This window comes from Myotis myotis, unplaced genomic scaffold (assembly GCF_014108235.1).
Source record: "Myotis myotis isolate mMyoMyo1 unplaced genomic scaffold, mMyoMyo1.p scaffold_m19_p_20, whole genome shotgun sequence".
Lineage (NCBI taxonomy): Eukaryota > Metazoa > Chordata > Mammalia > Chiroptera > Vespertilionidae > Myotis > Myotis myotis.
In genome coordinates this window covers 16,548,696-16,561,819 of record NW_023416325.1, presented here as the reverse complement: position 1 = coordinate 16,561,819, position 13,124 = coordinate 16,548,696, and the positions used below count along the sequence as shown (strand labels likewise).

Below are 13,124 nucleotides of genomic sequence, written 5' to 3'. Positions count from 1 at the left end.
TAGGGCTCATTCATAATCTTATTACCCAAGATAACCACTCCTAATGTTTTGGTATATGTGTTTCCCAATTCACATCTGCCTCTCTCTCTCTCTCTCTCTCTCTCTCATATATATAACATATATATATTTTACACATAGCTGTAATTTTATCATAACATTTCTAAAAGCACTGCTTTGTAAATTTTAAATATAAAAATATAATGTGAATTTCATTTCAGATGTATAGTGTCTTTGTAAATCTGTTATAGTTTTCTGCTTTTTGAGATTAAGTATCTTTTTTATTTTCTTGCCAAAATGGGTAGTTTTGGTGTGTTTGTGATTCTCCATTTCCCTTTTTAGGCTGTTGCTTTTGGAAGGGGGGCCTGGATCCCCCTCCTGTTTGCTTGGTGGCAAACACATAGTGTCATGGGGCTATGAAGATATGTTGCCTGCACCAGATAGCAACACTGGCTCCAGTTCTGAAAATAAAGGTAATGTATGGGTTTTGGTCCTCTGATTGAAATTAAGATGTGAAAAGAATGGTTTAAGATAATTGTGGCAAACAGTTTAGATATAAGTCTGTGTTCCTTTTAATTAAAGAGCTCAGGATTCCTATACAGTGTGTTCATTGTCTGCTTTATCGGTCACAGTATAATAAAAGCTGATACTCAGTGAGGTAAGAAAATGGATAGGTTTTACTAGCGCCAGGAAAAGGTATCATCCATACACTTCTGCCAAAGAGGCATGCATTACTTAAATTGGTTCCTGGGCATTTGAGTTTGGGCATGGGAGCCTTAAGTTGAATTTTTATGTCCGTGAATAGAGTATCAGGTCTTTCTGCCTGATACTGTTTCTTTTAGTAATTTATTGTGTGTGTGTTAATGAACCCTCTCATCCTAAAAGCAAAACAATGAGCTTGTTCAAGGGAGCATGAATTGTTAAGTATCTTTTTTAAACAAAGTAGGCTGGATTAAAATGTTTTTTACAGTTTCACAAGTATTACATATCAGTTTATTCTGTGACCTCAGTGAAAATGGCAGAAGCTCTCTTAATTGACTGCATGTAACTGAGTTGCCGTTGAATTTGGCCTCTCTGTTTACTGGGTAGACATGCTGTCCAGTACCCTGGCACACCCATGCTGCTCTCCTGTGGAGTTCCTGGCCTGCCAGGAGTCCACGTTACTCCCAGACCTGTTTGTTATTGTAATAGGTACTTGTTATTGTGATTATAACGTTAAACATTAACCTTACCAATAAATAGGAGTTTTACAAATAATTACCCACTTTAACTCTTTGTTTTTTAAGGAACCACTAGGTACAAATTACACTTGTCTCAGGTTTAGTATACCGAATTTTTAAGATAACAGCATACTCAGTACTAATTTGAGTACAGTGACATTGGATTCCCCTAAAATGACAAGTAGTAGACAAACTCCACTTATATATAGTGAGTGGAATGATTATGAAAATAAACACTGAAGGACTTATTTATATGCTTTTTTAAAGACTCTCTTTATAAGTTAGTAAACCATTTACTATCATATAGAGATACAATGTTTATCTTAGGGGAAGATATAGCTAACAGGAAACATAGTTGCTGTTTTTATTTATTTATTTATTTTTTTATATGTATTTTATTGATTTTTTACAGAGAGGAAGGGAGAGAGATAGAGAGTTAGAAACATCGATCAGCCGCCTCCTGCACACCTCCTACTGGGGATGTGCCCGCAACCAAGGTACATGCCCTTGACCGGAATCGAACCTGGGACCTTTCAGTCCGCAGGCTGACACTCTATCCACTGAGCCAAACCGGTTACAGCAGTTGCTGTTTTTAAATAGAAGAGCACTTTTGTGCTGTGTTGCTCCAGAAATTAAAATTAGGATCTCTGGGTGGAAAATCCAAAGAAGCGGATTTTAGTTGAATGTATATTATTAGTATGTGAGAATAATATCATATACCATTATGGAACACTGGCTTTGAACTAGATTGCAATATGGGTGTTTACCTGTGTTATCTCATTTAACCTTCATAGTAATTCTTGAGGTACACATTATCCTCATTTTATGGACAAAGAAACTGAAGTTCAAAGAGGCCCAAGGTCAACTAATAAGTGCTCAGCGCTCTTAAAAGCTCATGCCTTTTTTTTTTACTACAAAATCATATCGTATCCTTAGTCATTTCAGATTAGAATTAGGAATGTGTAAATTGGACTCAGTATTTTTGCTATCCCAAAAAAGAAAAAACATTTGGCAGGCAGGACCAGGTTTTCCTGCTAGTAACTATCTGACCTCCTTCCCTGATCTTGGTCCTTGACCCTACATGCATTTTGGATGTTTGCTGTGGGGGTTCTAGCCATCTTCCCTGGAAGTCACATCGAAGCACTTATTTTAGAAGTGGGAGATTATCTTTCACTCAGCCTCCTCTAAAGAAAAAGCACATTTATAATCTCATTAGAAAAGCATTTAGCCCTAGCTGGTTGGACTCAGTGGAGGGAGCGTTGGCCTGCGGACCAAAGGGTCCCAGGTTCAATTCCGGTCAAGGGCACATACCTTGGTTTCAGGCTCCTCCTGGCCTGAGCCCTGGTCAGGGCGCTTGCAGGAGGCAACCTATCGATGTGTTTCTTCACATCGATGTTTCTCTCTGTCTTTCCCTCTTTCACTCTCTGTAAAAGGTCAACGGAAAAATATCCTCAGGTGAGTATTAACAAAGACAAAACAAAAGAAAAAGAAAAGCATTTATATAATTTACCTATAAAAAATGTTTCAGATGCTGACTTGGGACGCTGTCTCACTGCAGACGGTCTTTACCTGTATACTACTAACTCAGTTGGAAGAGGAGTGAGCAAACTGGGCTCTGGATTACATGGTACTCTCAGGTGAGTTGCATGGAATTTGCTGAATTATTTGGCTGGAACATTTCCTCCTTATGTAATCCTCTCTGAAGAAAACATGGGGGCGCATGCTGACTCTCCATAGACTGACTAATAATAAGTCTGAACACATTCATGTGATTCTGGTTTTCTGTTATTGTCACCCACCCCTCTCATTCTGCTAGTGCATTTCAGCTTTGTTTTGACTCTAAAGAGTCTGGTAGCCCTAGGGTCATTGTTTTAACCAGATGTTCCTCTATGATTAGAATTACTATAATATTAGTTTCTTCTCCATGTTGATAGGTGGACAATAGTTTAGTTTCTTTGTCCTTGGATTTGATCTTGGATTAGTAGTGATTTTCAGTTGGGATGTAAGATCTATGAATTGCTGACAATAGAAATCACTGTTGAGATCCTTTTATATATTTAACTAGTGGCCCAGTGCATGAATTCATGCACCTTGAAAGGAACTGTGGGCCGTGAGGCTGCGGTGGGCACAGGGGTCTTGACCCATCCTCCACGCCCCCACCCGGCCCCTCCTGCTGCGGCCCCCAGTCCTCTCTCTGCCGACAGCCCTGCTTCCGCCGTGGCCACTCACATGCGCCAACGGCGTTGGCCCCACTTGCACCCACTGACAGCACAGAGCGATTGGGGCTGGCGCCAGCAGCAAGTGCAAGCGGCACCGGTGCTATCAGCAGGTGCAAGGGGCAGCTGCTGCCCTGATCGCCCCTCAGGAGCAGGGAGAGGTAGAGAAGCCCTCAGGGATAATTGGGGCTGGCAGCCGCCACTCACACCCGCTGATGGTGCCGAGCAATTGGGACTGGCACTGGGCGCCAGCAGCGGGTGCAAGCAGGGCTGGTGCTGGCAGCAGGTGCAAGTGCTGGGCAGGACCACGGTGTGTGGGAGCAAAGAATTTTCAGTAACTACCAGAGGCTTTCCCCAATGACAGTGACCAGCACCCCACCTTGGTCTGGCGCCCCCACTCACTTGCTCCACCATCCTGCCACGGCCAACACCCACCATATTCCCCCCTCTGCCGCCTGCTGCGGACGCCCGTCATGTTCCGCACACACACCCTGGTGGTCAGCACACATCATAGCAACCGGTTCGGTGGTTCTGCCGTTCAGTCTATTTGCATATTAGGGTTTTATGTATATAGATTAGACCTTTTCTCCAACATATTTTCTCTTCGCAAGTTTGTTGTGAAAAGTTAATATTTACCCTAGTTTTGCAGTCCAAAAGCTAATGTAATATAATCACTCACCTTCAAATTGTTTGCATACTTAGCCATTTAAAAACATTAGGTTTTTAAAACATTAAACATTCAGGAAAATGTTTCTGTCTGTTGTGGCTTCAGACCCAGCTGGGCGACCCAACCTAAGTACCTTTCTTTTCCTACAGAGGTTTTGTATACTGCCGGAACGAGGAGCTGGAACCGGGATGGGTTGCTTTCGGCAGCGGCAGTCTTCTCCACCGGCCTGTATCTTTTGATAATAAACCTCACTCCCTTTTCCAGGTCATTGACCAGAATACCCTTCAGGTAAACAGAAAACCAAGGCATTGTCTTTACATTTTGGAGACAGTAAGGGAAGTTCTTCAGAAGTAATAACACAGTTGATGTAATTTCCTGCCAGAGTGCATCCTTTGAATTGTCATTGTCCGGGCATTCTGTTTTTGGTTTTTTGTGTGTGTTTTTTGTCTAGTGTCTAGACTTTTCTCACATGGTTTGAGTGAATGTGCTCCCTAAGAGTTTCTAAGGCCAGTAACAAACTTTTCTTTATCATTAAAAAAAATTTCTAGCCCTAGCCGGTTTGGCTCAGTGGATAGAGCGTCAGCCTGCGGACTGAAGGGTCCCAGGTTCGATTCTGGCCAAGGGCACATGCCCAGATTGCGGGCTCAATCCCCAGTCAGGGGCATGCAGGAGGCAGCCAATCAGTGATTCTCTTTCATCGTTGATGTTTCTATCTCTCTCTCCCTCTTCCTTCCTCTCTGAAATCAATAAAGAAATATCTTAAAAAAAAAAAATTTCTAGAGAATCAGAGATGGTATAAATACCAGATGATATAAATACCAGGACCTCCTCTGCCTGGTCCTCTTCCTCCTTGTTCTTCTTCTTTTTCTCCTCTCCTTCTTTTTTTTCTTCTTATTATTGCCAGATCTGTTCTGGGACATCATTTCCCTATTCAATTCTAAACAACCTTTCTGAGGGAATGGGAGCTTTAAAATGAGTTTAGATAGAGTCATTGTGTGAGATGGATTTAGAGCTCATCTTTATTGCTCTAATAGCACTCTAGCAAAGCACTTGCTGCATCATACCGAAATTACCTGCTCTTGTGTCTAATCCTCCCCAAGACCGTGCACACCTTTAGGGCCAGAGCCTGTATTACTCATCTTTGTGTCCCTATAATGTAGTATGTGTGCCTAGCATGTGATTAATGATGATAAAGTACAATGTCTATGTACCAGGCCCTGATCTAGGCAATTTACATACACTTGTGAGGTGTAATTATGGCAGTGTCATCATAAACATAAGGCAAATGATGCTAAGCACATTGCAAGCAGTCAGTAAGTGTTTATTGTTGAACTAGATGCTTAGCACGTGACATCGTGCAAGACCCAGACCTGCTGCGCCAGCGGGACCCCAAACCCGCCCTGCATGAGCCGTAGGCCCCGCCTCCACCGCGCCAGCTGCGCGAGCCCTACCAGCCCCGTGCAAGCCCCACCTCACCACGCAAGCCACGAGTCCTGGCCCACGAGAGGTGCTCCATGCACCTCCTGGTGACCAGTTGTTTGGTCATTCCGCTGTTACGGTGTCACGACCACAGGCCTTTAATGATATAGACAGAGGAATGTAGCTCACCGAGGTTAAGTAATTTGCCAAAGGCCATACAGTTACGGCAACATAAGAACTTGAATGCATGGTTCTCAGCTCTAAAATTTGAGTTCTTTATGCCATAACTTTCTGCCTTTCAACCAAAATTGAACTGGATGGTTAGAGTTCTCATCTGTGGAGTGGTTGCCCTGTCAGTAATTACGTCTAGAACTTAAGTGGGATGTTGTATCTCTCTGTCTGTCACTCAGTTATGACTTTTCTGGAGAACAGAGACTGAATCTTGTTCACCTTTGTGTCTCCAAAGCACATAGTAGGTGCTCGATAATTGTTAGATGAATAAAGTGAACACATTAACAAGTAGATGCCCAACTGCCTTCGTTTCTTTTCTTTTTTTTTTTTAAATATATTTTATTGATTTTTTACAGAGAGGAAGGGAGAGAGCTAGAGAGTCAGAAACATCGATGAGAGAGAAACATCGATCAGCTGCCTCCTGCACATCTCCTACTGGGGATGTGCCCGCAACCCAGGTACATGCCCTTGACCGAATCGAACCTGGGACCCTTCAGTCCGCAGGCCGACGCTCTATCCACTGAGCCAAACTGGTTTTGGCGCCTTCGTTTCTTATCACTAATGCATACAGATGAGAATATCTCCTATATTTGTTTGAAATCTTGGAACATGGTTTACATTTGAAGTGATATCAGTGTCCCCTGTGTTGTTGCAAAAACTCTGATGTTGTCCAAGAAAGCAGTGTTGTCACTAACCAGATACGTGCATCAGAGCAATTTGGGCCAATCAGTAGCTGTCAACTTTCTAAATTTTCTAGCACAATAAGTTTCAAAGTGTGGTTACAGCAATTAAATGACTTTAACTTTTGATGTAGACAAAACAGATCTGGAAAAAATTCATAGGAAATTAGTTCAGGGTTCAAAAGTAATCTTAGGAAAACTAATGACTCACCCAGAGGTGGAGCAACTGAAAATTGTTCTTACTGTACCCTGAAGGCATCTGATCTTCTCTAATTATGTTTACTTTGGGATTTTCAGTTCGGCTCCTACTCTTGGGTGTTTTAAAAACCAAGTCAGCAGTTTTCTTAGTTTTCTCTCATATTAAATCCTTTTCTCTGGCAGTAAAAATTAGTATGTAACTTCACATTTAATGTGAAATGATGCAAAACTATTCATTATGCTGAAACCAAAGGATGTTTACTAGGTAGTATTAGAAATACATGCCTTCATGTCTAATATAGAGTATTGGTGTTTGTCTGTTTCCTCCTGATGGACTTGGTGAATTTCAATAGCCCTCATGTGCTAATTTAGGATCTTGCATGCACCTTCATTTTTTTAAAACTTTTTTCTCTGTCCCCCTTCTCCCTAGTCTCTGCTTTCCCTTTTGCCTTCCTTTTGCCTTTTCTTTTTTTCTTCCTTCCATATTTATTAAATAACTTCGAGCTAGACTTTGAATTAGGTGCTGAGGATATAAAGATTAGTAAGATATAGTTCATATCTTTTGAATATAATTAATAGTCTTAAATTCATTTACTAAGAACATTTCAGGAAGTACTGTTTTTCTAAAACTTTGTTTTTAATAAATGTTTGATAAAACACGCATAGCAGAGTCAAAGTGTTTAGTAAATAAATTTTTAAAAATGTAATTTGAATTAATCTCAAGAATCTTTTTATCTTGCATGGCCAGTTGTATGAACTTTTATGTTTTTGTCATGTAATTTTCATATATTATTCTTAGAGATAAATATCAGGTTTATTTTGCCCAGAAAGCTTATTGAATTCTCATCTTGGAATTAATAGTATTAACGATGAACTGATAGAATTCATCAGAATTTATGTCACACTGATGAAGTTTTCCTTCTATTTGTGTCCAGGTATGCCAGATGGTACCAATGCCAGCTAATCATCTCCCTGTTGGCAGCACTATGAGCACCGTGCACCTTTCTTCAGATGGTACTTACTTCTATTGGATCTGGTCTCCTGCCAGCCTGAATGAGAAAACACCTAAGGGACATTCTGTCTTCATGGACATTTTTGAACTTGTGGTAAGTTTTACTTTCTTACTTCGTGTGTTTAGAGACATTTCTGTTTGCTTTCTTTTTATATTGGTTGACAAAGGACCTAAGAAACTTGGAGTATGTACAAGGTGTTCACTCTTGCCTCAAAATGGATTTTTCTCTGGGATATCTTTGAAGGTTTCTTTGTTTGGAGTTGTATGGCCAAATAAAGCCTAGCTTTCTGAAGGCCAATTTGGCAAGAGAATGGAGATAACAGTAGTTAATGTGTGAATTGTGGAGTTTTTAAGTAGAAATGCTCAGGGGGCTTGTTGGAAATGTGGAACTACATTGCAATAATAAGATTGGGTCTATTGATAGGTTTTGAAAGTCCCTAAAAAAGATGACAATTAAAATTGTGAGAAGACAATTATTTATTCATTAGATATTACCAGGCTGCCTACTGAGAGCCAGGCAGTGTTTTTATATGGATGGTGGGAATTCAGTGATGGGCAAGGTGGATAGGATCCTTGCTCAAATGGAGCTTGTATTCTGGCTGGTTGGGTGGGTTGGGATAGTGATGGTGGAAAGAAAAAAAGAAAAGAAAAAGACAAAAACTATAAACAAGTGAGCAAATAAGTGGGTAAGATAATTTTAGGCAGTGAAGAAAAAGTTGTAGTTAACCAGATGAAGAAGTTCAGTAGTAAGGTAGGGAACATTCAAGGAAGAGGAGACCACAAGTGCAAAGGCTCTGTGGCAGGAGCGAGCATGCATGTTTCAGGAAATGACAGTGAGCTAGAGTGGCTGGAATGCAGAGAGAGTGGCTGGGCTACAGAGAGGAGAGCTTGGAGCAAGAAGAGGCCGGGGACCACGGCAGATCTGCACTATCCAGTGTGGTAGCCTGTAGCCACACCTGGCTGTTTAAATCTATATTAATCAGAATTAAGTAAATTTAAAACTTTAGTTGCTCAGTTGCATTAACCACATTTATAGTACTCAGTAGCCATTGTGACTGGCTAGTGGTCACCATATCGAACAGCAAAGACATAGAACATTTCCATCATCGAAGACAGTTCTATTGGACAGTACTTATCTAGATTGTATTTGCAAAGACTTACAAAGGAAAAATTGCTCAAGCCAGGTCTGTGACCAAACCTTTTTCATGATATGATTTACAGCCTCCTTCTGGGAAGAAATTAGCATTCCTAAAAATAAAACAAACATTGAAGCCATTTTCTAATGAATTTTAATAGGGTTAAAACTTGGGAAACCAGTCATCCATCCTGCCAGCTAACAGTTAGTCAGTCAGGAATCTAGTAGCCTTTCACCAGACATTCTTTCCCAACTGGTTTCTCAGTATTTCTCTAATCATGATCTTTTCTTGTCAAATGTCTCTGCCGGAGTGAAAGTTTGCATTGATCTGCAAGAGATTGTACTGCTTGAACCTGTGTTCAGAATTAAATTGTCAGAAAATCTGTTTTGTTTTGTTTTGCTTGTTTTTAAACAGACTTACTAGCTGGTTAAAGGACTTAGGTTTTTATCCTAAGTGTAATGGGAACACATTGAAGAATTCTCCCTTTCCCTGACATGCTTTTGTTAAATTAAAAGAAAAAATTGTATTCAAAGAAGTACATGTGCATGGATTAAAACTTTGGGTAGCATATCCAGATTCATACTGAGAAGTGAGAGTCCTTTACCCCATCCCCTGCCAGCGCTGGTTTCAGTTTTTTGTTCTTTGTATCTCCAAGTAAATGGTTTACACTGCTGTTTCTTGACTATGAACTCCGTATATTGTATGTTGACTTCTTTTTGCTGTGATAGGTGAGGCTTTGGCTTAGTTTTTACTCTTTTCTTATTCTTTCTAATGTATTTACTTCATTCATTTTAAAAAATATGTATTTTTATTGATTTCAGAGAGGAAGAGAGAGGGAGAGAGAGAGAGAGAGAGAAACATCAATGATGAGAGAGAATCGTTGATTGGCTGCTTCCTGCACCCCCGACACTGGTGATTGAACCGGCAACCCCAGCATGTGCCCTGACCAGGAATCCAGCCATGACCTCCTGGTTCATAGGTTGATGCCCAACCACTGAGCCATGCGGCCAGGCTTTATTTCATTCATTTTAATTCCTCTTTCAGTTGTGTTTGTAGCTTATAATTAAGCCTTTATTTCTTGTTCCTCAGCTCTAGGCAGTATTTCTTGTGTGCTTACTTGAAACTTCAGATTATCAAGTATAAAGAGAAGATTCCAAAGCTTCCAGAAATAAAATAAAATCTTATACAAATGATATAGAGTTAGAAAAGCACCATGCTATTCAATAGAATTACTGGATATAAAAATGGAGCAGGGCTTTCAAAATTTTGAGGGAAATTGATTTCCAACCTAAAAGTCATTTGTCAACAACCACAGTATTAGTCAAGTGTAAAGACAACATAAAGATATTTTCAGATGTATAGCTATACAATCAAAAGCCCATAACTGCCCTGGAGGAAACAGAGCAACTAAAATAGCCTCTTCCAGGGACATGAAATAAAAAGTTGGGGAAGAAGGAGCCTGCTGTAGGTGAAAAGAACAACCTTTGAATCATCTTTGGAGTCTGAATCAAACAAACAAACTGTAAATTAAAAAAAACGAAACACCACACACCTTTGGAGACAATTTGGAATTTGAATATAAATTGAGTATTCGATGAAACCATGGGGTTATTCTTAATTTTTAAAAAAATATGTTTTTATTGATTTTAGAGAAAGAGGAAGGGAGAGGGAAAGAGAGAAACATTGATTGGGTTGCCTCCCATACACACCCCATCCGGGGACTGACCCACAACCTGGGCATGCGCTCTGACCAGGAATCAAACTAGTGACCTTTTAGTGTACAGGATGATGCTCAAACAACTAACTGAACTACACTAGCCAGGACTCTTAATTTATTTTTAAAGTATAATAATGGTATTGTGTTTCTATGAGAAAATATCTATTTTGAGAGATGTGTAGTAAAATATTCAGAAGTGGAATTACATGATGTCTGGGATATGTTTTTTTTCTTTTAAAAAAAATATGGAATGCTTCACGAATTTGCGTGTCATCCTTGCGCAGGGGCTATGCTAATCTTCTCTGTATCGTTCCAATTTTAGTATATGTGCTGCCGAAGCGAGCACTGGGATATGTTTTAAGATGCATGAGCGACAAACGAGGCAGATAAATTAAACAGGTGTGGCAATATCTAGATTATAGTTGAATCTAGATGATGGGTATATGGAGGTTCATTATACTACACTCGATATTTTTGCATATGTTTGAATTTTTTTCTCATTAAATAAAAATTTTTAACTACCACTAGTTTAGAAGCTTCTAAAATGCTGACTTAAGAAGCTAAACATAGCTATCTGGCTTACTGCCTATGATACTTTCACATCATGGAACACTATGTAGCCATTAAAAAGTATGAGGCAGATCTGCATAGACTGAAGTAGATTGATTTCCAAGTGACATTGTTTAGTACAAAAAAAGGCTGTATTTGCTACCTGCTGTGTATTGAAAGTTGGGGTAGGGAGGCTGATTCTTTCTGCTATTGTCCTCCTATATTAACAGCTTTCCTCTCTCAATGGACTATGTAGTACATCATCCAAATATGTTAGAGCAGCAGCCGCCAACTGGTGGTCTGGTCCACGAGGTCCAGAAGTTTGGCAACTGCTGCGTTAGAGGATATCTTGTCTTTAAAAAACAACTCTCTTGACCCTATCCGCCTCCACTCTTCTATTTCTTTTTTTTTAAAATATATTTTATTGATTTTTTAAAGAGAGGAAGGAAGAGGGATAGTTAGAAACATCGATGAGAGAGAAGCATCAATCAGCTGCCTCCTGCACACCCCCCACCGGGGATGTGCCTGCAACTAAGGTACATGCCCTTGACCGGAATCGAACCTGGGACCCTTCAGTCCCCAGGCCGATGCTCTATCCACTGAGCCAAACCGGTCAGGGCCACGCCTCTATTTCTGGTGTCCCTTTACAGCAATGCTCTTCGAAGAGTTATTCTTAACTGTTTTTATGTTCGTTCCTCTGTATTCCATCTTGAACCCACTTTATTAAGTCTTGTATCCTTATCACACCACCAAAACAGCTCTTCTCAAATTCACCAGGGACTTCCTCATTAATAAATTCAAGGTCAATTCTTCATTTGACTTGACCTTTTAGGAGTATTTAATGTGGTTTATCACTCCCACATTCTTGAAATTGTTTTCATTTGCCTTGTGGGACACCCCATAGGACTTTTCCTGCCCCTCCCATGGGTTTTCCCATTTCAGTTAATGGCATCTGTGACCTTCTGGTGCTGGCTAGAGACCTTTGGTGTCACTCTTGATTCCACTTTTTTTTCCTTCCCAAATTCTCTGTCCAGTCAGCAGATGTTCCTGCTCTACCTTCAAAGTGTATCTCAAATCTTACTACCTCTGTAAAGGTGCTGCATGATTTGGGCCCCCTCTTCACCTCCCACTCTCCCCACCGACCACACTCCCTGCGCTCATGCCACTCTAGCCGCAACTGGCCTCCTTGCTGACAAGCCAAAATAGCCAGTGTGCTCCCATCCAGGGACCTCTGTGCTGGAACCCTACAGATAACCACATGGCATGTTCTCTCACTTTTTAGGTCTCTGCTCAAATATCACCTTATCAGAAACATCAATGATGTGTTTTTTTAACCTGTATAAAATATTTCATGTAAAATAAAATCATGTCTCTTTGTATCGCTTTTTCCCTGTTTTATTTTTCTTCATCGCCCTTATTATTACCCGTTATTTGCTTATTTCTTCACTGTCTCCCTTGCCTAGAATGTCAGCTCCAGGAGGGTAGGGATTTTGGTCTCTTTTGTGTACTGCTGTGTCCCTAGGTCCTAGAACACTGCCTAGCACACAGTAGGTGCTACTCTGCACAGCTCCTTCCTGGCTACGCTCCTGAGTTTGCTTGCTTTCTCTTGCCTCTTCTGTTACCAAATTTTCACTTTGGATTGCTTTGCTTTTTATTTGCTCCTGATAAGCCTTGCCACTTTGTACTCCTATTCGCTTTTATCTCTACACCCCACAGCTGCAGGCCAGCCGTGCCACCTTTATTGGTGGCACCAGTTTCTGAGACTCCAGCCAGATCCAGGAGCCTAGGTCTGGAAGGGGGTGTGGGATGCAGAAGCTGCAGGAGATATATGTGAGAAATTGGACAGCAAATGGAAGTGGAGAAAAGGGATGGTATTCCCATGAGCCACCAAGCTTGTGTTTAAGATCTAGAAACCTGTGAATATTTGAAACCAGTAAGTTAATAGGGAGACACTAGCAATGAAGGAGCAGACAGAATTAAGGGAACAGTTAGAGAGGAGGCAGAGGTGGAAGACTTAACCTTAAATAACATGAGGTGAAGTGCTTCTTCCTCTGAATTAAGAGGAAAGGAACAATAATGAGG

At 40.7% G+C, this 13,124-nt stretch overlaps 1 protein-coding gene and 1 non-coding gene across 19 annotated transcripts in view; one reads left to right on the top strand and one right to left on the bottom strand.

The window, feature by feature from the left end:
* HECTD4 (HECT domain E3 ubiquitin protein ligase 4) overlaps positions 1–13,124 on the top strand; it is a 150,186-nt gene that overhangs the window by 38,205 nt on the left and 98,857 nt on the right. For 15 of the 18 annotated variants that reach the window (XR_004974769.1, XM_036353386.1, XM_036353385.1 and 12 more), the window contains 4 exons: positions 340–470; positions 2,746–2,854; positions 4,250–4,388; positions 7,564–7,734. Coding sequence is in view for 16 of the 18 variants with exons in the window: in XM_036353386.1 (XP_036209279.1) it covers positions 340–470; positions 2,746–2,854; positions 4,250–4,388; positions 7,564–7,734 (550 nt within the window). In the remaining 2 variants the exon portion in view is untranslated. Of the gene's footprint in view, positions 1–339; positions 471–2,743; positions 2,855–4,249; positions 4,389–7,563; positions 7,735–13,124 lie in introns of those variants that run through there. The other 3 variants (XM_036353397.1, XM_036353401.1, XM_036353398.1) reach the window with 3 other exon arrangements.
* On the bottom strand, positions 10,733–10,839 carry LOC118678659. The gene has a single exon (XR_004974956.1). It is a non-coding gene; the product is annotated as a U6 spliceosomal RNA (small nuclear RNA).